This window comes from Oxyura jamaicensis, chromosome 1 (assembly GCF_011077185.1).
Source record: "Oxyura jamaicensis isolate SHBP4307 breed ruddy duck chromosome 1, BPBGC_Ojam_1.0, whole genome shotgun sequence".
In the NCBI taxonomy this organism is placed as follows: domain Eukaryota; kingdom Metazoa; phylum Chordata; class Aves; order Anseriformes; family Anatidae; genus Oxyura; species Oxyura jamaicensis.
The window spans coordinates 59,793,285-59,820,545 of NC_048893.1; the positions used below are offsets into that span (position 1 = coordinate 59,793,285).

The following is a 27,261-nucleotide window of genomic DNA, read 5'->3' on the forward strand; positions in this document are numbered from 1 at the left end:
AAGGGAACTGTTGGTATCTACATTTCAGTGCTCAGAGGCTTTTTTTATGCCAAATGTTGGTACAGTGCTTTAACCCAGATGACACAGTGGGGGAAAAATCATCCTGTTCTTCAGTCTTCCCTTTTTATCTGCCAGGGAAAACGCACTATTCCTTACTGTACGTAGGAAATGCAAGGTAGGAAATCCTGTGATGGCAAACAGCTCTGTGTGACTTTGATGCAGACTGCAGCACAGCTGTGAAATAGTGCTTTTGGAGATTTAAGTAGTTTAGGAAAAAGTGACAACCGTTTAGCCATTTCTTGATCTCTGTGCAGGTTTGTTTTAGCCAGAGAATAGAAGAAGGAGTGACAGACAAGCCTGGTGGCAAGAGTGTAAAAGTCTGAGGCTATCTCAGCAGCTCTTCCCTGCTACCATGCGCCCAGCAGAGGCCTTATCTTGCGGCTGCTGGACAGCAGGGATAGGCCAGGGTCCCTCTCTGCACCTTCTGTTTTGCGTCCAAATGCAGTAATGGATTTTGTGGTTTTTTTTGATACGCTCAGTCATCCCCAGTGGCGTTGCTTACGTACCAGTTGTGCTGGGGAGCGTGTGAGGTGCCGTCACCCTGTGCAGAGCACTGGAGAGGTCAGTGAGGAAGCCGCGCGTGGGCTGCGCTGGCCGTGAGGCTTGCTGCTGTCAACATCCGAGGCCAAATTACTATGCATCAGGCATACTTTGCTAGACTTATATTTGCCCTTTTAGAACAGATTAAGGGTTTAGCGAAGTCTTATACTTCGGTTTCTGGCATCGCTGGGTTTTCTGACGAAGGGGCTTGCTTTAGCACAGCATCGGTTCAGATTAGCCTCTGACTTCCTGGAATTAGCTGTCTGAGGTCTTGATCATTTATTTGCCGCTGAAGAAAGTTTTTTTCCCCTCCTGCATCCTTCTTCTTGGCTTTTCCATCCTCATGGAATTTCTAAGTTATTTCTCTTGCAAGGAGAAGATAATTTGCTTTTCTGACTTCTCAAGGTTCGTTCTTTTGTATGTAAAGGCTATGGTGTCTGCATTAAGTGGAGCCATTGCAAGTAACAACAATTCGTCCTGCAAATAAATGGCAACTCTTCTGTAGTTAGTCTCTGCATGCCTGGAGGGACAGAAGAGCTCTGGGGTACTGGCTTAAGACTTTGGAGGATGCTACATGGGCAGACAGGGGCAAGGAGAATGTTACCTTCTCCAGACTTGTCCTGTGTGTATCTCCCCTGTGGGGAAATGGAGCTGGTTGTCTCCTTCCAGCAGGCTGCACCAGGGGTCTGATGCGGATGCCCTTGTGCTCCGTAGGCTGCAGAGGAGAGAGGGGCACTGGAGTGAAAGGATTCCTCACCGAGTGAGACTGAAGGTTGTCGGTGATGGTAACTGTAAGGGCCAAGGAGCTTCATAGCCCAGTCTTGCTTTCTTCATGCAGCGTTTAGTTTCGGATCAGTGTGTTAGCCTTTCGTCTCTGGAGGTGTTTGTGCAAGCGCTGACTGGTTTAAAAGTCAGGGCTTTTTAAATGAACTGGAAGAGTACAGGGGAAGCTTTGTGCTGGTTTCCCCTTCACCATTTGTGATTCAGCCACTCTAGATATGTAATACAACAGTCAGCACCTCTTCAAAAGAGACATCAGTCAGGAGGTGTCAAAGGCTTTTCAGGTGTAGAGTGATAGACATAATGTCTGATTGAACTACTTTTAATTAAAACCCTATTGCTATTCTTACAAAACCTCGGTGAGCCTTAAAATTCCTTTGGTTCTCATAAAGGAATATGCTTCTAAAATCTGTTGTCTTGCATTGGAGATAGCAAATACCCTTGTAATATTGAAGAAGAAAGACAAGAACTGAGTGTTGTCGCATGTGAGGTTGTTTCCCTTTAATTTTTCTGGATTACATGGATGTGTGTGTTAACTTCACTTTAACCAATATTGTATCATACTACAGGTGTACCAAATCCAGCCTTAGGGGGTGTGCAGATTGTCAGATACATGCTCATACGCAGTGCCGTACTTCTGTTTAACGTAGATGAGATTAATTGCAGAGAAGCAAGCAACTTGCTTTATTTTTGATCTCTTCTTACTTAATAGGATGGAAAGAGGGCACATAATTCTGGCTGTGTTTCTGTGTGGTAGCTGCTGGTGCTCATTGCATTCATTAGTGTAAGGAGTCACAGTATAAAATTCAAATCCTTTTGAATTGTATTCTTTGTCTTTTTTTGAAATGGTTCCTTACTGATGAATAAAACAGCAAGAAAAGATACCATTTGATTATTTTAAAACTTTCACCAGATCTGGAATCCCCTCTCACTTCCCAGTTCCTGCCCTGGATCTGCTCTCCCAAGGAGGGCTGTTGCTGCTCTCTGTATGTCCAGGTGGTGCAGTGAGTCACCAGCTACGGCAGGCCAGCAGGAGTTTAACCTCAGCTTAACTGGTTGTCCAGTTTGGCCAGAGCATCACAGTGGTACCACTGGGTAAATGATCATCCTGGTCAGGACAGGGACTTCTGTATCTGTATGCTGAGGCAGTGGACCCTCAGATACCCAGCTGAGCTCTGTATGCATTGAAGAACTGACTTTCTCCATAGAAAATGCTGGCAAAGCATCTGGGCCTTTGACTGCTTGCCAGCAATCTGAGTCTATTCTTATCTGTAATTTGAGCGTTAGTCTCTGAGTGTTTGCCAACTGATAACTCACTTGGTCACCTTTCTGCATATCTCTTCCTCAGCGGCCCACTTTATTTCATCAAAACTTCATCAAAAACGTGGGGCATAAATTCTGATTCTTGGGTAAAGCTGATTGAAACCTAGGTTTGGCTTTCATGTCCTTCCAAAGCCAAGATGGAAGTGAATGCTGATACCAAGCAGAGAGGATGCTGTGGTCTTGCTGTGTTGGAAGCAGCCACAGTGCTGTCTGTGGAGACTAACTCTGGGGGGAATTCTGTGGTAGCTCTGGAGACTGGTCCTGTGCGCACAGCTTTGGTCAAATAGAGGGCTTCTTGTTGGCTGAACATACTTCAGAGCCTTGGACTTAATGCTGATAACCCTGCCTGAAAGGGGATCTTGCATCCAAGCTGCTTTAGGCACTCGTGGTACAGTCACCTCCAGGGGAGCTGGTTGTCCCAAGCCATGGGCTGTGGCTGCAGGCCTCTCACAGCTTCTTGATTGCTATTTTGGGAGTATTCGCCAGTTGGGACAGACAACGCAGTATCTTTTGAGTGCTTTTGAAAGTTATGCTGGACTCGATCTTAAAGGTTATTAACGCTGCAGCATAAGGTTGCAGGCACCAGGCAAACAGACTGGCTGGTGATGTGACCCAGCTTGATTTCTGAGCAAAGCAGCAGCAATGTGCAGCAATCAGATAACACAGCCTCGACTAGGATTTGCTAATGAGGTCAGGACTGCAGTTCACAAATGGACCAACTGCGCAGCCATCGTTTGGTACTGGGGTTTTCTTGGCACCCCATAATATTTCACCTTTATATATTGACATTGCAATTGCTTTGTATTTCCTCTAGCCACATAGTCAGTCACGGGGGGAGAAAGTCCGTGTGCGAGGGCTTGTAATCAGCAGGGCAGCGTGGACGCAGCCCGCTGCGCTGTCCTGATTGAACGGGAATTAGCTGCAGCACTCGGGTTTAGCTCTGTACACAAACCTTTGCAGAGAGAGTTATTTTAACTGGTGCTCTTTGTTAGATTAGCGCAATCAAACACAGGCCTGCTGCTCCTCTAAGTAATATTTCAGGTAGTTAATACAAATGGCTTTCTGCTTTGGTTTTAAGGAGATAACGTGGCAGTTAAAAGCATTGTTATGCCTCCAAGGAAATTTTTTTAGGCATTCCAGTTACTTGTTATCTTGATGGGGTATTATTTACATGTTTTCTTTTTCCATGCGTGAGTTTTCCCTTAGACTTTTTACTTAGAATAAATCTGTCTTTTTTTGCTTCACAGTTATTTTCTCAGAACTCCACTCAGTATCTCACCTAAAGTCACCCGACGTCTCCTTTTAGGACACTGCAGCATCTTTTGGTCATGTCAGAAGCAGTAATTTATATGGCTCTAGTGACAGATAAATAGCCTAGGCTCGTGGAACGGGACAGATCCCACTCCTCCTTGGGTCCATTGGGTTCTGGCTAAGGCTTTTCTTCTCGTCTGCCATTCCAGCTGCAGAATTTGGTACAGTGAGCCACGGTTTGGGGCGGGAGTGCACTACTTTCCCTTTTAATGGGTCTGGTATGTTAATTTTGGTACGTGTTACGCTGACTATAATTGGTATTGATTTTTTATTGGAGATTTTTGAGGCAAGACTGTACTGTCTTGCTAGATACTGCCAAGGGAAAACTGATGGAGCTTTTTGGTTTTAGCAAGGAGCAGGAAATGTCTGGTGTCTAGAGGACAGGTGAGACCGGGTGCCGCAGAACAGGACTCTCTTTTTTGTCTGTGAGGCCTAAAAGGGCGTTTTTGGGTCTGGAGAAGAACTAAGTTGTGTTCTGCACTCAGTAGCTCAGCCTCCCGTGTGGCTGCCCGCTGCCGTGCTAATGCTGTCCGTCACCAATGACAAGCACAAGAATTAGCCTGGAATCTCTTTCTGACATGACCGTCAGTGGCATGTCTAATACCAATACTTCCTTTTTTATTTTTAAATTTCACTGAGGTGAGGTGAGTGATTTTCACCTCTTTGAGTTACAGCTTTAGTCCATGAGCAGACCTGGCTGGGTGGTAGGTGCTGCATTAACATGTCCAGCTGACAAACCGATGGACGGGCGAGTTCACAGTTGTAAGGCACAAAGATTTAAGTCCGTGTAAGATACACTTAAGTCTACTCTAAAGCTCTTCTATACTGTCAGAGTGGTGAGTACCTTCGGTGTAAGAAACAGGTAATATTAGCATTAAAAAAAAAAGCTTAGATCTGCAGTACAGTTGTACATTTATGTAGCAAATTAAAATTAAATCACAGCTGTACAGTGTCTCATGGCTTTTGTAATCTCAGCACACTTGGCATCCTTCTCTTTATTTTCTCCTTTGCTTTACTATAGAAAACACTATGTGTTTGTGTGCACATGTTTAAAAAAAAAATAAAAATTATGCATGTGTGCTTACAAGGGCATTTTATCCTTAAACATGTGTTAAATAGGCCTTAAAGAACCTGTATTTTTTATTTTAGAGCTGTCAAAGCGTGTGTAAAACGGGTACAGACCTAGATCGTGAAAATGAGCAAATTGTTTTAAACTTACTCAACCTAATGTCCACTCTCTGTTCTGTCTTACCTAACAGCGATAACCTGCTACGAAGAGCTGCGTGCCAAGAAGCCGAGGTAATACCATCTAAAGTGATAAAATTAGATTAAAATCCCCTCTTATCTTGGCTGTGCAGGGCTCCTGGGGTTCTCCCAGCAGGCCCTCTCTCCGTGACGAGCCTTACAATGCCTCCATCCGTGTCCTGCTGCTCCAGTGCTGAAGGGCGGCCGGCCTCCAGCCTGAAGCTGGGGTGCTGTCGCTGGGGTACACCTCAGTCTCCGCTCCAGCTACCCGGGCCTCTCTTTCTGCTGACTGCATTCCTCTGGGCCTGAAATTTTCTGCTAGAAAGAAGATGAGACAGGAGACTGCAACCTGAGATCCACCACGAGGCGTGTTGTCGGGGCAGAGGCAGGGCAAACCGCTTCACGTTAGCGCTCTGCTGGGCAGACTTCACCCCTCTCTGTTCATCCCCGAGCGCCTTCATCAAGGATGCTGTGCTGATGGCTCTGGTTGCCTCGGTGGTGTCGTGCAGGATTTTAACAATCTTTCTACCTCCTTCAGACAAAGTTAATTTTAAACCCACTTCTCCATGCCAGATGTTAGAAATTTTGCAGGGCGTGATACTGCTCCCATTGCTAGGTACTGGGGCCTGAGAAGAATGCTGAACGTTATTTTTCTCATTAAAGATCTGTGCTTGAGGTTACCCTGCTTTATAGCAGTGGTGCACCTGCATAATCCCAATTTTTATCTGCCAGATGTTGAAGGAAAGATGTTCCCAGCGACTTGATCTGGACTGTGGAATTTTTTGCCACAATAGATGTAAGGGAGCTCAAGTCTCATAGAAGAATGAGGAAAAAAACATAATAATTTTATAGTTAAAAACGTAATAATAACTAAAAAAAAAAAAATACTGCTTTCAGAAATGAGACCTTCAGAGTTGAATACATATAGTATTTGACTATACCAACTCAGAGTATCTGTTCTTCATTTTCATGTTTTCTATATTCATTTTCAGTGCACAGATATCAAAGTAATAGCTTAATAGCTTTTTTTTTTTTTTTTTTTTTTTCCCCTCCAGAAATAGCATTTAATACCTCAGTAATTGAAGCTTATTCTTCTAAATGAAATAGAGCTTCCTACAATTGCAGGGAGTAAAGCTTGGGAAGATATCCTGCAGAAGACTCCTGCATTGGAAAGGAATGAACCAGAAAGTTCAGTGATCAGTTCATGCTGTAATTTCTGTTCTCACTGATGTGTCAGTGCCAAATACACCTTGAAAACACACAGCAATATAGTAGCAAGGCATTAAATGTCTGGTTTGATCTTTGGAATAGCAACTATCTGTAATTGTTTGAAAAACGCTACTTGTGTTTATGGAGCTGTGTAAGTGCTGAGAAAAACAGAGGCAGGCTCACTCAAGAAAAAGCTTGGTCTGAGTGAAGTGAGAGGGGCTCCCTATTATTTTTACATAAGTTGTTTGAGTTCTTAAGCCTCGAACAATACCAAATTGCTGATAACGTGCCTTGCTGCCAAAGCATCCCCTATAGCAGTTCTTCCTGCAAAAACCACACCGTGCATGCCCGAATTAAAATACCAGTTTGCAATGACAACCTTGGGGTGGCAAATGATTACAGAAAGGTTCTCCGATGAAGAACCCATTTACCAAACTGAAAACCTTTTACACCTCCTTCTTCCAAACAAACCAGTGTCAGCTGACTATAGGCTCTGCAGACGTGGCCTTGCTGACTGATGTTGTTACTGCACTCTGGGTCTGTGTTAGACAGGTCCTGCTTAGGTGACAAATTCGGTCTGTGTGGCGGGGATGGTTTTCCGTAATGGAATATTGTTTCTCTATTTGTGTTCATAAAACACTGTAAAGCCTTTGTGTAATGGGTTTTTCATGATTTCAAAACAGTAAGTTTCATACCAGGAATCCAGAAATGCAACACCTGGAGTTTTGCTTTAACAAGGAACTGAAAAAGGCATTGCCTTTCCTTAACTATAGCGTCATATGTATTTAATAACAATTTTTAATGGCCTTAAGTTGGCTTTCCTTACATTGGGCTCTGGGAGAGAAACAAAAACCAAAAAAAAACTTTGAAAATGTTGCATTATTATTTTTTTATTTCCTGTCTTAAAAATCTGAATTTGCTTTAGAAGTGCCCCCATCTGTAACATAAATGTCTAAGTATATTACATAAAGAAATGATCATGTCAGTACTCCTAAATTTTTTATAAGCCTTTTTAGGTTGTTTAGAGTAAGCAAATACCTCACATTGTGTTCCCCCAAGTAAATATTTAATTGTTTTTAACAGCTGTAATGTGCCAGAGGTCTCCTGTCTTTCCCAATCCTGCCCCCCCCCCCCCCCCCCAATGCAATAAAATGCATAGATCATTTTGCCAGCTAATTTTTTGGTAAAGCTAAGGAACTGTAGAACTATTTCCCTTTCTTTGACCATTCCTTTACTCTCAGCAATTTCTCTTAACCTTTTTCTTCCTTGAAGAAGAAATTTGAATGTTTTAAGTGACATAGCCAGCTGCACACTTCTAATGGAGGCTTCCTGAGCAAAGTTGGCAAAGGGAGGTAATTTCAACTTTGAACAGCTAATGATCACTAAAATCTACAGTGTTCTGTGCACAGTGTCTGCCTTCTTCAATATAAAAATTCCTGCCAGGGGATTAACCTTTAAAGTAAAGGGAAAAGAAAGTAGGGACAGATGTACTGAGCATGACAGTCAGTAGCCTTTTGTTCCTGCTTTATTTCCAGGGCTTCTGGTTGGTACTGCTGAATGTTGTCAGCCTTGTATCCCAAACCAATTTGTTTTGTGTGGTAGTGAGGATGCCTTTAGGTGAGCTAAAAGTCTGCAGAGTGGGACGTAATGTGTGGAAGCCTTGCTTTCTCATGCCTCTCCTGTGCTGAAAAGCTGTGGTCATAGGTACAAGTGGCTAAAAGGCACAAGAGGCTGCATGAAATAACTCTCAAAGAACTTAAAATCAAGGCATCTGTTCAGAACCGGATTAAAAGATGAAGAGGAATTCAGTGGTTGTAATAAAGAGACAGGAGGAGGAAAAAGTGTCTGAGGCAACAGTGGGCTTGCACATAGGTGAGGACAAACTCTGGTGATTATTTTCTTTCATATTTTCAAAAACCGAAGCATAGAAAATACAAAAATAAGCAAAAGAGATGCAAGAAATGAAGGACAGAAGTGGAAGAAGATGCAAGAAGAAAATGACAAGCACGTGCATGAGAATTACATGGGAAAATCAAGTAACCTAAGAGTCAGGGATAGTTCTCCCTGGATCTCCCATGCCAGAAAACTAGAATTTGGAGAAAAAAAAAAAAAAAAGTTTGAATTGTAAAACTGAGATAAAGATTTCTTATGACAATGGTGTTAGCTGTTGCTAAGAGTAGTGATCTTTGAATAGGAGACCTGTACAATGACTGCAGATGGAAGTCATTTGATTGTCATGAGGCTTGAAAGCCTACCGACATTTGGGGAGATGCATTATTTTGAACTGCTTTACTAATGTGCTTAAAAGAGAAACTGAACTGTGCTCTTTTTTTCTTATTAAGGTTTTTGGCAACCAGCTGCTTCCTTCCAGTATGCCACTGAAGAAGGCGACAGTGTTCCTCAACCCAGCAGCTTGCAAAGGGTAAAATTCCCCCTCCCCTACACTTCATTCTGTTTTGCTAATCTGCCATTCACTATAAAAGCCGGCCAAATTTTTGAGCTCATTTTTGCCCCCCTCTGATGCCAAGCTGGTGCTGTGTAACTATGCCAAAATATCTATCACCAAAAATATTACAATGAAGAACAGAATTAGACGTTTGAGTTGAACGAATGATTTTCAAATATATATACATATATATAAATTTTGTTTTATCCTGTGTTTGGGTCTTTGTCATTCCTCCACATCCCTTTGTATGTGGCACATTTCCCTCCTCAAAAACTATAGAAATAAGAGATGACCTTGATTGCTTCAAGAGTTGAAGTTAGCCAGCAGTGATCTTACTTCTGTAGGAACCTGTCCTTGAAAGGGATGTGCCTACAAACTGGGAGGCTAAATATGGGCTGAGAGCAAGACTCCTGGAAGAGGTCAGCTGCTGGTTTTGCATATTCATTAGTGGAAAACAATTACCTTGGTATGATGTATGTCTATTTCTGCTAATCAGCTAAGCTATCAGTTGCATCTCAGTAACGATATCAGAGAAATGATATATCTGACATGGGAGGACTTGAACTTTTTATTCGAAACAACCATGACTGAAAAATGCATAGTGTCAATAAATTAAAGTCTCTGACTTCTGGTTTCATATTTCTACTTCTAAGTAATATATAGTTAATGAATAATTATTTTATTAGGCAGTTACAAGCATAAAATGTATGAGTCCTTTAACAAAAGAAGGTCAGATCAAATTTTGCTTCCAGACTTATTTAATGATATGTAAAAGAAAATAAATATATTTTTTTAATCTTTCTGAAAATCCAAATGGACTTTCTTTGTTGTATTAAAGCCTGCTGCTCTGTAAGTCATTATTTTTTCTAATAAATCTCTCTCTGGAGATCTTGTTTTGATTTTTGAAATTATTTTTGTAGAAAGCCAGATAACCTCTTCTGCATTTATTAATACTGTAACAAAAAAGCTGACATCTGAGATATGAGTCTAGAAATATAATACATTTGAAACAAATGAAATCTCATCTTTCCTGACTGGCAGGTCTGGTGACTGATTGTGTAGATTGTATGCTCTGTTTTTAACTATATTTCTTGTTGTTATTCATTTGTTTATTCCTTTTTTTTTTTTTTTTAACTACCAGATTATTGAAATAGTTTTTCCTTGTTTTTAACTAGTAAAGCCAGGAACCTTTTTGAGAAGAATGCTGCTCCAATTTTGCACTTATCTGGCTTGGATGTAACTGTGGTTAAGGTAAGAACTGATAGGCTCTGTTAATATAGATATATTGTCCGCTTTGCTTTCTGCTCTTGAAGAACTGAAATTCAGTTTTGGGTATATTTGAAATTCTTAGTTGTCCCATAGGCATCTGGTGGGAGGAAATAATTGCTGAGATTTTAAAATCGCACTTAATCTTTTTTGTTTTAATTCACAGTTAATTTACAAACTCTGTGCTGACTTTTTAATTTTCAGCCAAAACAGCACATGTACTTGTCTGACTGTCTAAAGCAGCCCTTCTATAATTCATGTTTGAGAGGAAAATCTCTAAATACTTGTGTGCTGGCTAGTGGTGCATGCCCATCGCTGTTGAAATTGTCAGTTCTGCCTGAACTTGCAGAATTCAGAAGTGAGGAACTTTGGTGTGCTGTGGAACTCTTCAAATTAATTAAAAATAACCTTTTGTTTTTACACTATTTTTTTTCTGTATATCCCTAGATAATTCAACATCCCCATCACAAAAGCAGAAAACTGAGTTGTAGTGGCCTGAATTAGCAGAGAAGTTTTCTTTGGAAAGAGAACAAAAGTAAACATGAAGGGATTCTGATCTTTTCGCAGATTTTTGAGGCTGTAATATGTGGATTGTCTAGTAGTCACTATGTCTTGGCAGTGAAGCACCCTAATATTTATCTTCCTGGAATAATTTTGTAAGCTTTTGTTTAGTGTTAAAATGCTGCTTTTATTAATGCCTTTTGCTGTTCATTGAAAATGTATAGTCCTAGCCTAAGACATAAAAAATGTTTTGCAAGAATTAAAACTTACACTTTGTAACTTCAGATCTGAAAAGTTAGCAAAACAGGGCTAGGGCAGTAACTGGGACTGAAATGTCCCTGCAAAAAGCAGTCATTTTGAAAAACAAACGAACAAACAACAACAAAAACAAACAAACAAACAAACCAGTTTTGATGGTTTAGAAAGTCGGTGTACTCTTTGCTGCTGAACCAGCTGTCAGTAGCTTCCTAGCCTGCTGTTGGGCAGCTGCCTTTCACGTAGCTGATCCTGTATTTCAGAAGACCTGCTTGAGCACCTTGGCTGCTAAAGGTGATGGGACTTTTTTCTGCAAGAGTGTAGTTTGCCTGTGGTTTTATTTAAATGTAAAGCTATTTGGAAATTTGATTATTGCTGGGTAATCTAGATCTACTGAATGAGAGTTACTATGGTATTCCTTTAGGCTTTGAGTATGTGTGTTTATTTTTTATATTGTACTAGGCACGGGTTTCATAAGGTGAAGAAGTTTCAGTGAATGTAATGTAAGAGGTATGCAGTACTTTGTGCTTATATGAAAGTAATTATTAAACAAATGGATAGATTTTCTTTTTCTACAGAAGAGAAATCCTAGAAATAATCACCTGAGTTCTCATGTTTTTATTTCTGTTTCTTCAGACTGATTATGAAGGGCAAGCAAAAAAGCTGCTGGAACTGATGGAAAACACGGATTTGATCATTATTGCAGGAGGAGATGGCACAGTACAAGAGGTACTACAGGAGCTTTGTCCTATTTGTTGAGAATCATAGCCTAGCTGAGGGTGAGAAGATTGAATCTGTGTAATACGACAACAACGTCACAACAGCTATTCCTGAAGATTTGTCTGTTTTAGCACCCATGTTTTCAGTCAGCTTCTGGGAAAAAGAAAACTCCAATAGCTGTTTTTTTTGCCTAAAATTGGTGATGGGAGATGGGATGGGGAACAAGAATGCTTGGCATTCTCTCATTTTAGAATTAGAAAAATATTTGGGGAGAAATGTTTCCAACTTTTTTTTTTCTGTATAATGTAGCTCTAATGGTTTAATTTTCCAAGTTTATTACTAGCCTATCTGTACTGCCCAGGATGAATGTGTGTTTTGCAAAGTGGGAATGAAATAATTTTAAATTAAGTGGGAGTGATGCCAAAGCATGTTATGCATTTAATAAATGTCTGTTGTCAAGACAATTAATGACAGGAGCAAACTGCCAGCGTAACTGGGGAGTACTCTCTTTCAAGGCAGGTTGTTTTTTTGTTAAAGCATTTCCAGGAATGCTAACTACTGGCTTCATAAGGCAATAGCTAAATAAAGTACAATGACTTTAAGAGGAAGTGGTTGGAATACATCTGCAAATTTCTCCTGAGCTTAGAATTTATTATTCTTAATCACACACTGACCAGTTGCGGTTCTTGCATTTATACAGAAGGGGTTTATCTGGGCTTATTCAACGTTAAAGCATTTACACTGGCATCAGCTGTGGTTCCAGCATATATTCATAAGCACTCAGAACCCCGCTGTTGCCATCATGTTTGCACACTGAGCGTGCATCCTTTCCCATGCAAGCAACAGTCGCATGTTCCAAAAGAGAAGCTGTTTCTTAAATCTTTTCCAAAGAATAAATTTGTATACGAATTTCATAGCTTTCTACTGTAATTGCAAAATAAAATTCTCCAAGATTAAGACTTTCCCATGTTTTTCAGGTCATAACTGGACTTCTCCGCAGAGCTGATGAGGTGAGGAAGTCTTTCACTTTTAGAATTTTGTCTGTTTCTTAGGGAAAGTGTCTTGTGTATCCACTGTGATCCCTTGGTCCCAGCTTTTTTTGTGCAGATACTATTGCTTACTGATCCCAAGCCAGCGTGCTGCATGATAAGTCAGCCATGCTAGTGTGCTGCAATTCTTCCCATTGTTCTTCATTCCCTTTCTCAGGGAGTGCAATGGCTCCCAAACCTCATCTTTGGGAAGTTTCCAGCTTCAGAGCAGGGATTGTTGAGAATCCAAATGCACAACTTTCAAAGATCCATAGACAGCTGTGTATGCTGCTTTGTTTTACAGAAGCATTGGGCAAAAGTACTTGTTTTTCTTGTATTTATACAGGCTTGACACTGAATTTGCTTATGGCTGTGCTCCTGTTGCTTTATGGTTGTTTTGCTATTTTTTCAAGCTGTGAATATCTACCTATGTAGATGGCTATGGAAAGCAAATTGTAACCTCTCAAGGTGGAACACTCAGAATGGAAATGAGAGAGATTTTTCTTTTCAAAGAGGGAGGACAGTGTTATCGAAGAAAGGAGGGGATCGTTGTTCCCAAAACCTTCCGGCAAGAGCTGGCAAAAACTCAATTAAATGATCCAGACAAGATTACGATGATATACTTGGCAACTAGAATTGCATCTCTTTAGGCAGTTGCTTTGTCTGAATGTGACAAGAGAAACTCTGCAACTATGCCAGTGTTTTTAAGGGGGTGCTAGCTGTATTAGTTCTGAGGCTTCATTTTTTTAAATTTAGTATTATTGTAGATGATCCCTGAGACCTCTATAATCCAAAGATTCTGGAAGAAAAATTTTAGAGGCTTTACTGGCTAGTTCTTCATCTCTATTTTTGACTTATTATCCTGATGTAGTTGGAACTGATTTGCAATTGTATAGAAAATTCTGCATCCAGCACTATTTTGGGTGGAGCACTGCATTGTAATATTGCCGTTGTGTCTATGGCCAAGGAATTCTCCTCATCCTTCATATCACTACAAGTAGGGATTTGCAGTTCAGCCCCCTCGCTCTGTCCTCTGCTTCCCGTTTTACTCGGGTATGGCATACCACTGTTGTCTGGATAAGAGCAGTCTGTGCAAGGTATTCCAGAAGCAGTGGTCCTAGTAGCCAAGGGAGCAGAGCCTGATTGCATGAGCTGTGAATTCTGAAGAAAATGAGAGAGGGGTGTTGGAGGTGTGTTAAGACTTGCAGGTGGGACAGAGATAGCAAGGGAGAGCAGGTGGGCATGAAGTGAGATGGATGTTACTTAGCCAGTGTGGATCTGCAGTATCGTGGCACTGCTAGGAGCACCATCCAGGAGGGAGACGGTACACTGTGATATGCAGTGCTTTACCTTGATTTGCCGAAACGTTCCACAAAGCACAGCTTATTATGAGGAGCAGTGTAATAACTTGCTCCTGCAACAAGCCCTTTTACTGAACTGTGGTACAGAAAAATAACATGGTCAATGATTTCCAAAAATTAGACCTGCTGCTGCTTTATCACTTAGATGCCAGAGGAATTAATTATTTTTCTTTCCTTAACTGAGAAAATCTCTTTGCCATGCAAGGGTATTCTGTCAGATGGGGATTTCTGCAATGGTAAATGAGATGCAGAGCTTGCGCTGCCACCATCAGTATTAAGAAAGACGGCAGATTGCTGACAGAACCCATGCATTAGTTAGGACATGTCTGCCAACCTGCATGTAACAATGCTCGTAACCATTACAGAGAGCTCCTTTGTACCCTGTTGGCACTGGTGGGTTCAGAGATTCGGATGCCATGTTCTGAGTCATTATGTATTACTGCCTCATTTAAGGAGGTGCCTGGCTGCTTAGTGCCAAAGGGGTGATATCAGGCACAGCTGTGATCTCCACACAGAAAGCTTTGTTCTGCTGATGCAAATGTTAATTTACTCCCCTTATGTGTCCAGGCTGCCTTCAGTAAGATTCCTATAGGATTCATACCACTTGGAAAGACCTGTACTTTGAGCCACACGCTCTACCCTGAGAGCATGAACCAAGTAGAGTAAGTGTTACACCTTTCTGAAACGCGGTTTTGGTTTGTTTTCAAGGAGCAATGCATCTTGGTAGTTTGATACTTTCTTTTTCTTCTATGTTACATAGAAGTTGGCAGTCTCTGGGGAGCCTGATCATTGTCTGGACTTGCTTGTGTTAATGACTTCCAAAAGCTGACTAAAAATTAAAAGAAGGAAAAGTATGTATCATCAGAACATAACGGTTACTGTGGCTAACTGCTCTTTGATTGTGTGATGCTGAGTTTGGCATGTTTCAAAAAACAAAACAAACAAAAAAACCTGATCAGTACAATCAAGCCTTTTAGGAATGTTCAGAAATACAATACCAAGGATATGAAAACAAAACAAAACAAAAATCCTCTTTCCATCCCTTCTTCAGTTAAAGAATTCTAGAAAACAGTCCCCATGTAACCTGCTATGTATCTGCATAGTAAGGCATGTAAGTGCCTCTTTATGGGAAAGGTTGGATCCCAATACTGACTTCAGAGTTTCTTGCTCTTCGCTGTGATGGCAACTGTCCAACAACCAAGGGTACCTATCAGCACCCTTGATATGACCCAGCCTGGCAGTATCTGTTGCCTCTGTTTCAGTTTGTTGCAAGATTGTTGTGTCCACTTTTAAAATACAAAGTCTGGTCAACTAATCTTTCTTTTCCCCACACATTCCTTTGCAATTTACATTTCTCTCCTCCCATACTAACAAGTATATTTCTCCTTGCTACTGAAATCTGTTCACTCTGGTTCTCCCAGTAACTCATTAGCATTCTTCTTTGCGGAACCCGTGCTGGTATCCATCATACATAAAATCCACGAGCCAACTGGCATAACATCCTTCATTAAAACCACCAGAGTGCTTTGAAGCTCAGCAAGATGGACAAGGCTGTAATCAGCAGCGAAGATTAAAATAATAATTTATGTTTGGGTTCTAAAGAAGCTGTTTGAAATGAGTGATCTTCTTGTCCCCAGGTAATGAACCATGGAAGTTAGACTGCAGCGTATTGGTGAAGTTGAAAGGAATTTGGTCAATAAGCTGCTTAACAACCTACACCAGTAACAGAACCTGACTTAAAAAGTGCAGAAGTGATATTTTAAAAAGAAATACTTAGGTTTTGGTTCCTTCATCACTATTAGATGTTTTAGATCTTTCTTCTGGAGTGTAGAAATTGCAGAGATCTTACAGAAAGGTATGCGTTAGGAGAAAAGAAGGCCCCAGGGAGTTCCATCTTCCTTCTCTATCCTAAGTGTGATGAAGCCAAGGGCAATTTCTGTCACGGATTCACAGAGGTATTGGGTTGGATCTGAAAACTGTGCTTGGTTGTGTTTTTTTGTTTGTTTGTTTTCCTATGTAGCTGAAACACAGGAATTATGCACGATATGGAACTTAAATTTAACCAAACTTAGATTATTTTTTTTTCTTAAAAAAAAAAAAAAAAAAAAAGGTTTTAATACAATACATGCTTCAAGGCCTTAAGCCACCTTTTATGACATGAAATAAGAATTGTCTTAACTAATGTCCACAACATAACGGAGACCAAAATAACGTGACCACTGCTAAGGGGTAGATTTATGTTGATTTAAAACAGTCCCAGACACAGGGAATTGAGACTAGTCGCACCTGTCTGCTTCCTTCTGAGATTATTACTCTTGCCACCAATAAAATAAAACCATGTTTCTGTCCTTAGATTTATCCAGAACAGCAGGTAACTGTTCCTGCATGATCTGGCACTTCTCTGGAAAGCTTAGTCTGGAACTTCCTTTTGCTTGTCAGATGTTTTCCTGCTTGTTAAATTGCAGGCTTTGTCACATGTTGCAGCCACCTAGTTTGCTTTTTGATTTCAGGGAGGTGCAGCACTTTGCTTGGGGCTGTATTGTGGTTACTACAAGAAAAATCCCCAACAGAATCAGTAGTGGGGCCTGCGGGATTAAAAAAAAAAAAAAAAAAGAATAATATTATCAATTTTAAGCTTTTTTTATTATTATTATGTTAAAGTGTATTATTTTCTTCCTTCCTGTTTGTTTTCCTTTTCTTCCTTCTCTTTTGTTTTGCAGACATATTACTAATGCTACATTGGCCATTTTGAAGGGAGAGACAGTTCCACTTGATGTCTTGCAGATCAAGGTAGAAGCACCCATTTGTTTGGCACCCAATATTTCTAAAGCTTCCCTACTCTCATGCAGTTCTGTTTATATAGACTAATTTTCCTTCGTGTTATGCTGTTGTGAATTTTATGGTATTAGCTTATGATATCAGCAGTTTGGTTGGCAGTCATTTCTCCACTGCATGCTGTGACATCGGCTGGTTTAAACTGGAGAAAACTCCTGAATGCCTGAATGTATTTTTGGGAGGCTTAGAGAGTTCTGATGAATGCAGAACTTACTAACACTGATATTTCTGTAGAAATGGTGAAAGATAACAATAGCTGTCTAAGCTGATTTAATTCATTCATATGTATTGTTGAATTAATAGCTTTCTTTTTTAAACTGAAAGATGTGAAATGGGAAAACTTTTTGACTGTGCCCAGTATGTTTCTTTTTTTTACTGTCTATTATTTTTCTGTTGTGTTGTAGAATAAACGTTTCTGCAGCAAGAGCTTAATGTTGCTGTGCAAGAGCACCTTGCTTTTGGCTGACACTATCCACAAAGTTAAATGGCTGTTGCTGGGTGTGCAGTCAAGATCAATCAACCTCTTAAAATCTTCACCTCTTGTATTTCTCTCTGGGAGTAAATGGAATGTGTAATACTTAAATCCCGCTTAACCTTTATTGCTGTTAGCTATTTATCATGCCTTTCCTGCAAAATTTCTCTTTTGGGATTAATCAGAAATCAGTTTTTATATAGAAATGATATTTTTCTAGTTTCAAAAAACAAAGTTGGAAAAAAGGCAAGAACGCAGTTTTGCACTGTTTACTTTTCCTTACAGGGAGAAAAGGAACAGCCTGTGTTTGCAGTGACCGGTTTAAGATGGGGATCTTACAGAGATGCAGGAGTTAAAGCTAGCAAGTAAGAAAACACCGTTCTTTTGAAGCTGCACCTTTTTTAGCATCTTGTCGAAACAGAAATACCCCCCTGATGCAAAGAAATCTTCTTTGAGTTGAGTGGTGCTTTTGACAGGCAGAAGCACCCACTCCTTTTAGGTCTATCGTTACACATAAGTGTAAGACATTTCAGGATTTTTGTCATTTGAAATAATCATTTATTTAGTGCTGACTATTTCTTAAGGTATTTGCTTTCTGCTTGCCTTTTGGTGCCCATTTCTGGAACTTCATTCAGATTGAATCAGTGGGAAAAGCTGTCCCTTGAGGAAAGTCTAAGTAAAGTAGTTGACCATTGTTTTTCATCAATTGCCAATGAAAAGATGCATGTAGATTCTGTAACTCAATTCCAATGAGGAACGTCAGATGCAGTAGAAATGCCCTTCAGTTCTTGCCAGGAACAGCGTGGATCGTACTGTCTGAGGACTGTTTTCTGAATGCTAAACTAATAATTGTTGGGTTTTCTCCAAATGGACCTTTAATATGCCTCTGTCTGTGTATCAAATGACTGGCGTTATCTGGTGAAGGAGCAGCAGGGCCAAAGCAGTTCACTTCTCAGACTGCTAGTGAGGAATTGCATCTTTTCCTGCAGCAGTTGCCTTTCATAGGAGTTTTGGACCATGTGCTGGAGGTATGACAGCACCTTTTGTACTTGGGGCAGTGTGAACAACTTCAAACCTTGTTTTTTTTTTTTTTTTCTGTGAATGGCTTTGAATGCACACAAAACGTGCCCAGCTTGGAAAGCACTTCAGCCACAAATGAATGGGGGCTCAGTGTGCTTGAGATAAGAGCCCAGTGTCCTTGTGCTCTTCTTATACTTCTCCCTAAGCATACTTTTGGTCCCTGTTGGTCCCTCAAAGCGGATATTGGGCTACATAAACATTTAGTGTGTTCCAGTACAGCTGAAAAGAAGGCATCTACTACAAAGAGAGTTGATCTGTAAGCCACAGTTCCAGAAGTGTGCCTGGCTATCCCTTAGCTAAGTACTGTTCTGGTGGAGACATGGTGATGTGCTTTGTTTTTGACATTTTATTATTTTACAGACAATTTCATGGCTTGATGGGAATGGTGTGACTGTTGCACACCCTAGTAGTTCATGATATCCTTACATCTTCAGCATTGTTGAGCTGATGGTGTTTAATGTGTTTTGTTGACCTTCTTTGATGCAAGACAGTGATGAAAATGTGTACCAAGCCTACCTAAATATAGTCACATCTTCAGTTTCTATACAATACTTCATGGTTGACAGGATTTTTTTTAAATATTGATTTTGATCTGAGAGTACTGTGGGGCAGATGAATGTTTTCTGGTTCTGTTCTCTTGCCACTTAAGCTGCTAATTTTTGTTCGTTTCCTTGTTTCCTCTGACCTTATTCTTTACTGGATATTGTGGAGGTATTGTGCATCCCACCAATGGTTAGACCACAGACTTCCAAATTATTCCTATCTGTGTTTCATAACTAGGTAAAATTCTGCTACTGAGGTGTCAGGCTGCCTGTAGAGAAGATTGTATACTGCATTTTGGTAATCAGTAACTCCAGAAAGGGATGTTGCTGCTAAGCTGCTGGTGATGTGTAGATACTTGTAGTATCATGAAGCTAAAGCTGTAAGGGAGCACTAACTTCAGTGGCAAACAACTCTGCTCTAACTTGAAGCAAGATTTCTCCCTTTCCCAGTATCATCTCCTGGATATCTCAGGAGTTCTGTCTGTGTTCTTTTTTCAGGTACTGGTACCTTGGGCCTCTGAAAACTAAAGCAGCTCACTTTTTCAGTACTTTTAAGGTAAAGAATAACTGGGGGGAAATGTTTATAAGGGTTGTGTGTAGCTGAGAAATGAAAAGGCTGATTGTGCTTTGTATATGCTATCTGTATTTTTTTTCTGAAGTTCTGGTAGCAATATATAAAATGGGAATGATACTCAGTTCGTTGAAATACCTAGCGATTGGTAGAGACAATTTATGAAGAGGTGAAGGGGAGGCAGAATACCTTTTAAAAGTACATCTTTTCTGAAGATCTGTTGCTGGAAGATCACCAGGGGGAGCCAGTAACCATTTTTGAAGCTGGAGAGCGGTAGTGGTGCTGACCATAACCATTAAAGTGCTCTGTCACCTTTTCTAAACAGTCTTTCTTATGAAAACATTTCATTCTGATTTATTCATCTGGCAGAATTGTCTATAATTAGACTTCTCATGAATGTTGATAATCAGGCTTCCATGTGTAGTAAAATGAACATGAAGATTGATAGCTTTTATTTTACCTTTAACTGTTGCTTTAAAACGATCCTGGGAAATTAAAAATTTGACCTGCATGAAAGATAAGGCATTTTCATTCGCATGCCTTTCTCTTCTCATATAAGGAGCCTCATGAAAAGGCTCTGGAAATACCCAGGAGCTGCAATGGTAGATGAGATTGTGCAGCCATGGAGTTAAGGCTGTAATGCATTCATGAAGGATTTCCACCGTGCTCCCTGTCCCCAAGAGATTTGAGATGATGATTTTGTGTGCTGGTAATCGAGGTAGAAACCTATTCTTCACCTCTCTCCAGCCCCTTTCTCACTTTTATTGAGGCCTTAGCCTCGTTGAGCAGCAGTGATAGCGAGTCTCACTGGTGAGTTATTCATTGTACATTTAAAAGATACGTTTAACCTGCTGAAGGTTAAAGAGAAGTGCCCACTTGTACTGCTATTAAGATAGAAAAGTTTCTTCCTGATATCCCCCAGTTGTGCTCTCCATTGCTTTATGTGCCTCCTATGTTATCATTTTGTTAATTAGTGTAAGAAACGGCTCCAGCTTGTTGAGTTTAATCTTATCCTCGCTTTTCCTTGCTGCCGTGTGCATTATCTTTGCTGGTTTTTCTGTAGCTCTCCTTTGAAATGGCAATACATTTAAAAAATAATCCTATTATCCTATCCATAAGTCCTCTATTTTAAGCATTTTCAGAAATTAGTTTTAAAATAAAAAGAGAGGAAATAAACTTTGTCTCCAGTGTCAGCAGCTGGAGGCTTTCAGGAACTAAGGTTCTGCTGTAGGTCATCAATTTCTGGCAATGGATCTGAAGTATCACTGAGAATAACGTGTTACTTCTTTTCCTCAGATCTTTATAAAGCTCACCTGACTTGCCTTAAGACCTGTTGTGTGCACCTGTCTAGTCAGGTGCTCTAATAAGGTCAGATCTCGATTGTTTAAGGTGCTGAAAGAAAAAGGCCTGCCAGATTTTTGTGCCCCTTGGCTGCACACAGCACTGAAGTCTTTGCCTGTTTGCACTAGACCCTGTTGTGCAGTTCTCTTTGAGGTTGCCTTGGTGCCATGCAGAAAACAATTGTGCTTTCAGACATTAATGTTGACCTTGCCAGTTTTGATTGTTCCCTCAGAAGCAGCTGTGTCACCCTATCCAGCACTGGCAGCAAAAAAAACACCTCCCTTTACCCTTTGCTTATGGTGGGGAAAGTACCTCGCTTCTGTGTAGGGAAGGAGAAGATTAGTAGACTTGGGAACTGGGGATGGTCTTTCTCAAGCTGCAGAGATGTCATCTCGCATAGGAATCTAGAGCCTGAAGAGCCAAAAAGTAGGCTGAGGCAGTGGCAGGATCTGGGTAGCTCTGAACAAGTGCTTGTGAGCACAGAATAAATCGGCTGAAGGGACTAAGCACAATAAACAGGCAGGTGCTCAACAAGAGGCCCTCTGTCTTCTGTGCTTCCTTTCCATGTAAATCCAAGGAATGGCCTCAGAAACGTCAAGCTGAGCTCATGTACCTGGGTCCAACTGAGAGACCTCCAGAAGAGCCAGAGGAGAAACCGTCCAGACCTCCTTTGTATGTGAGGCTTTACAGACGACTTCGCTTATACTGGTCACCTCCCCCAAAAGGTGAGGTGGGTGTATTTTGGTGTAAAGTTACAGACAGCCTTTGCCTGATCGGAGTTGTGGGTGCTTTTATTTATTTATTTATTTATTTTCTGCATTACTTCTCCACTCTCTTACTACTTTCCCTTTCCTTTTTTTTTTTTTTTTTAAAAAATAACATTTAAATTTAAGTTGTGACTTTGTCAAGATGGTTACAGTGGTGTTTCCCAGAAATGGAACGGGTAGTTCTGTCAGTGCTTGTGGTCTCAAAAGCAAAAGTGGATTTGTGAAGAAGCCAGTATGTGCAGTGGGCTCACAGTTGCTTTTTCCAAGTAGAGGCTTGTCGCCTTCTTGTCACCTAGTAGAGGTGTTTTAGGTAGAAGCATGGACTAAGCGAACCCGTATGTGAGAACTGAACCCTGGGGTTTTCTCCTGTAGAAGGAACAGCTTACCCAGCATCCTGAACATCGCATTTGCATTTATTTATTTGTTTATTCTGGTAGTAGCACTTCATGTGTTTTATAGTGTTCCTGTAATACTAGTCCAGGAGATTTTTTAATCCCTGGCATAAGGATTCACAGGGCTGTGAGGTAATACGCTTGATAATCTTTCATGTTACTGTGTGAACACCAGTGGGTTTTTTCCTTCAGTACTCCCCCCAAAAAAATGAGAAGTTTGAAAGAAAGAAAGCTAGTGGTCACAATGGGTCAAAGTGATTTTTGTGGCTGGCCATTGATGTTTTGTGCTTCACAGCAGTGAAATGATGATCTGTGTAAGTAAATTCCCTTTAATGTTATATTCTGTTTCTGATTCACAGAAATCCCCCAGGAGGCAGCCCCAGAGGACTGGGAAGAACTGAAATTATCCACCATTGAGCTTTCCATTGCAACTCAGAACAGACAGCTTGATCTGACAGTAAGACTGTAGTATAACTGGATTCCAAATGCTCCCTGCCCACACAGGTTTTGTTTCTTGCTAAACTCATTCTTTTGTCTGTTTAAGTAATTCATTGCCCTGTGCACGTAGAGGCCCATGATTGAATCTTGGAGCGGGCAAACTTCAGAGCTGGTGTAAAAGCACTGGAGACTTACATAAAAATGAATGTGGTGAGATCGGGAGGAATCTGTATACCAGGAAAGTTTCAATAAACAAACAAAAGCTTTAGGGTTACCCAGGAGGAAATGGCGTCAAAGTGGACACTCTTTTCCTTCTTGACCCGTGGAAGAGTGGAAATCAGATACATAAATAATTCTCTTTTATCAGCGAGTGCTGGAATGAAGCTGTGGGCATGAATGACTGCCTGGAAGTGTGGGGTTTTTTTCTCTCTCTTCTGACTCACAGAGCAAAGAATTAAAAAGAACTGGCACTAAAGAAAGAACAGGGGCTACGATGAGTTAGAGGACAGAAAACGCGTGTGGTTGTGGAAGAGCAGAACACCTTCCACCAGACCAGGTTGCCCAAGGCCCCATTCAAGCCTGGCCCTGAACACTTCCAGGGATGGGGCATCCACAGCTTCACCAGCTTCTCTGGGCAGCCTGTGCCATTGCCTCACCACCCTCATAGGGAAGAATTTCTGAATCTCAAGCTGAGAAAGGAAAAAAGCATGAAATGCAGAAATGCATCTGCCTCCTTTTGTGAGACAGCACTGGGTATTTTTGCAGTATCTTGGATGTGACATTTTGAAATGGTAACTGCTTCATTTCTGAATCTTTTCTTTGTTGTTGTTTAGCGCACTGAAGACTTCATGGATATTTGCATTGAAGCAGATACTATCAGCAAGGGACAGTTTGTGAACAGAGGGTGAGTATGGGAAGGCTGCAAACAGATGTCCAAATCTCCGTACAAGTCAGAATGCTAATTTTGATGACTATGTTACGTTTCTCTCTTATTTTGTGCTGCAAAATTCCAAAGCAAAGGTCATCAGTCAGTAATGCTTCATGGAGGTTACCGGTTTTGTTCTTCAAAATTCTTACTCATTTTCTCTTTCTGGAAACAAGGCAGATCAGTCTACTTTGAGTTCTTCCTAGCTTCTCCGTTTCTTATACCTTTCACCTTTTTCTCCACTGCTATTGAATGATGATGCCTAGCAAACACCGTCATAACCCAGAGCTTTATAGGCAGCCCAAAAGACTTCAGAATCTTTTAGCCCTAGCTGCTCAACGGTTGAAGAGAAGGGTCACAGAGCTGATACATTTGTGCTAGTGGTACCCAAATTTTTTGAACTCTGATAAGATAGGCCCAGCTTTTAAATGAAAGGCTCCCTTGGCTCAGTAACTCCTCTGAGATATGAGGTCTGAGCTGGAGGAACTTCGGAAGATGTGAATTGAAACAGTGACTTTAACTAAATGTGTTGGTGCTCCCTGTATGTGGAGCAAGGAGGCTGCAGGTGTGAAGAAGCAGCATGCAGAAAAAGAGTGAACACATTACTTATGTTTGGAATGCTGCCTTGTAATATGCTTGTTTATCTGCTATCACCAAATACAAATCAGAGCTGCCTTTTCCAGCTCCTGCATACTGTCCCACTAGCAAATACATTGCATCTTCATTCAGTTTTTATTAGCAGTTGATTTTCCTACTAAATCCAGTCCTACTAAACTCTTCCGTATGTTACTGTTGTATTTGCTAATACTGTTTGCTGGTCGCAGGGCCCCCTCTAGTGTAATCAGATGGGAAGATAGGAGTGCGTTTTTACCTGGTTGTCATCACCGTAAGAGTTCCTCCATATGTGTCTTGTTTATGATATTAATAGCAGCAGCAGGCCCCTTATTTGAGCATCCCCTGAGCCTCAGTGGGAATAGGATTATCTGACATACGCATGCACAGTGGATCCAGATACTAGCTGCAACTGCTTTTAAGTTGCATGAGCCACGTGGACCATATATGCTTGAGAGTGCAATCTTTGTTTTAAGGATTGCAGAAAGGAAAGGAGGAGGAGATTTTTCCATTAGCAGCAAGAGGAGTTTGACCTCTTAAGGGGAAAATGAAAGAGACGGTATACAGGGTTCTTGAACACTTTGCTACCAGAAAAAAACACAGATGATTTTGGGTGATTTAAGGGAGAGGTGTTCAAATCTACACCTGGTGTACAATATCTCCCACATGAACTGGACATGCTTCAGAACACTTATACTGCTATATGGAAAAAGCCTCTGATGAGTGGTAACATGCCTTGCTGGCTAGGTAATCAGAGGCAGTGCCAAAAGCTTTGAGCTGCTTTTCAAGCAAAGTTCAAAGAAACAAGGTCTTTTGATTAAACACTGCCCACAGCCTGTAGGTAACAACAAAAGAGAAAGAGGAGGTGTACGTGGTGGAGCAACAGGAGGGACCAGTTACTTCTACAAAGAGGAGTCAGAACAGAAATAAAGTGCCCTCTTTTTGGAAGGCGAAATCAGGGTGTTCAGAGTGGCTCTCCACTGTGCAGTGCCCTTTTGGAGCTGTGTTTGAATCAAGCCCTTGTTACAGGTTCCCCCTTGCCTAGCACCAGCAGGGTTTGCCTTTGGAAACGTATGAAGAAAATTTTGTTTGTTTGTTTTGTTTTTAAAGCATAGTTTTAAACCCGCAGAATTTCGGGGAGCTGAGAATGTTTTTAGGGAAAATACTATATCAGTGCAATTAACAAGTTATTTTTCTGTTGAAGAGGACATTGACATGATCTGGTCAGAACTGGTAGATCACAGAAACCATGCATCCTGCAGGGGAAACTACAGTGCAGGTTCAGGCATTGTGTTTGTGTGGTTGGGGGAATGCATCAGAATGCTGGAGGGCAACTGCTGTTGAATCTCAAAGAAATCCCAAGTTTATAGAAGCACCCAGCAGCTGTGGATCAGATTTGTGTGAACAAGAGCATCTGCAGCCGGTGTAGAGGTGATATTTCAAATGAGGCAGGGGAAGAGCAAGTGGTTACGCGGTAGTGTCTGCCCAGGAAGTGCTGAAGGGAAGGAGAAGGGAAGACAAAGTGTAGCACCAGTAATCTGTGTCCTGATACCTAGCTCGGATTCTGCATATGGAAACATGGAGAGCAGTCACTCTGGGGCATGAATGCAGTTACCAGCTACAGTGCACAAAACTTGGCTTTTGTGTTATTATAGAATTCCACATCAGCTGCTTTTGAAGATTAGAACTAGGTTAAAACTGTGTTTTATCTACAGTAGGTTCTCTTTGCTTGTATTTTTGTAATTCAGTGTGTGGAGTAGGATAAGATGATCAGTTGAAAATGTTGCTGTTATGCTTTTTTCTTGCTCCTGTTTTGCTCTTCTGTCTTGTTTTGAGTAAGAAGCTGAATCACATGGAAGGGATTCCTGATCCTTTTACACAGGGCCACTAGATAGGCAATCACTACAGGTGGAATTGTGTCTATTTGCTTCTCCTAGCATTCTCCTTTGACTAATCTTTAGTTACGTATCTCATCCCTGTTGAGCTTATCGTGATCCCATATTTGCGTTTATGTAGAGCCTCATTTACCTTTGTGCACCAAAAAATCTACTTGCTCACCAGAGTGCGGTATCTGGGACCTTATATGTTAAACTTCAAACAGATTAAACCTTAAGCAGAGAATCCTGCTGCTTGTTTGTACAGCATTGTATAAACGGACAGTATTGCATGCCATCAATGATTTATAATTTATATTGCCAGGAGGATGTTTAATTCCCTCACAATCACTCATTAATCTTTTAGTATATGCATATTGGATTAAAACCAAACTTTCTGTAGTTAATATTGCTTTTGTCCTTCCCTGCCCTTTCCTTTGATGTCTTTGCTTTTCTTCCTTTGTCTTTGTTTATCCTCACCTGTTTCAGCCTTTCCTCTCATGCTTTCTCTCTGGGATTTTCTGGAATTTTAAAATGAGCTTACATTCCTCTGGGCATGGATTATTTGGTGTATAGAGTGTGTCTGACATGTTTTTGTGACTTTTTTTTTTTTTTTACCGGGACAACATGAGGTTATTTAAATATAGTCTACTTCCATATCAGCCTACAGAACAGACAGAGTAGCTGGGGACAGCTGGCATTGCCTGTCCAAGAAATATCTGGGGTAACTCTGCTTGAGAGCTGTGATATATCAACCACGTAACTGCTGTCCATTTTACTGTCTGTGTGTTGCTGTCTGTCTGGAAAGGAGGCCAAACTGAGGGTGGGGTGGGGTGTACCTTGTGTGAAAGGTGACCCCAAGGGTTATGTGCTTTCAGTCAGGAGGCCAGGGAAAGGTCGGCATACCCAAGAAACTGTGTGCACTCTGCAGCAGCACACACTGAGAAAAGGAAATGCACCGTGCTCTTCTTCAGTGGTTGATCCAGTGGTAGGACAGCAACCTCAGATTTGAAACAGACCAAACTGCATTTGTATCACCAACTTTCTAAGACAAGCAACTGCCTTCTATGTGCTCCCATTCAACATCAGCGACAGGAGGAAAGTAGCACTTCTCAAAGTGCTGTAGGTAACCAAGAATCTCACGGGCATCAGAAGAGAGAGAATAACTGAGAAAACGGTGCATTCTATTTGGAATGGGTAAAATGATAATCTGCAGGTTTCTACACAAGAATGATTAAAAGCAACTAGTTAGAAACCATGCTGAGTGGTGGTGATGTGAGAAGAGGGTTGGTTGGTTGGTTTGGTTTGATGACAGCTTAGTGGCTCAATATAAGTATCAGGTTCTTTTGGCTAGTTTTTTTTAGGTT

General features: G+C 41.0%; 1 protein-coding gene across 2 annotated transcripts in view; it reads left to right on the plus strand.

The window, feature by feature from the left end:
* AGK (acylglycerol kinase) overlaps positions 1-27,261 on the plus strand; it is a 31,037-nt gene that overhangs the window by 1,125 nt on the left and 2,651 nt on the right. The window contains exons 1-13 of one of the 2 annotated variants that reach the window (XM_035342978.1): positions 2,016-2,050; positions 5,274-5,313; positions 8,811-8,890; positions 10,090-10,165; positions 11,573-11,665; positions 12,634-12,666; positions 14,613-14,707; positions 16,766-16,835; positions 17,638-17,717; positions 19,473-19,530; positions 21,464-21,611; positions 22,405-22,502; positions 23,317-23,387. In XM_035342978.1, the coding sequence (XP_035198869.1) occupies positions 2,031-2,050; positions 5,274-5,313; positions 8,811-8,890; positions 10,090-10,165; positions 11,573-11,665; positions 12,634-12,666; positions 14,613-14,707; positions 16,766-16,835; positions 17,638-17,717; positions 19,473-19,530; positions 21,464-21,611; positions 22,405-22,502; positions 23,317-23,387 (962 nt within the window). In that variant the 5' untranslated portion in view covers positions 2,016-2,030. Of the gene's footprint in view, positions 1-2,015; positions 2,051-5,273; positions 5,314-8,810; positions 8,891-10,089; positions 10,166-11,572; positions 11,666-12,633; positions 12,667-14,612; positions 14,708-16,765; positions 16,836-17,637; positions 17,718-19,472; positions 19,531-21,463; positions 21,612-22,404; positions 22,503-23,316; positions 23,388-27,261 lie in introns of those variants that run through there. The other variant, XM_035342969.1, reaches the window with a different exon arrangement.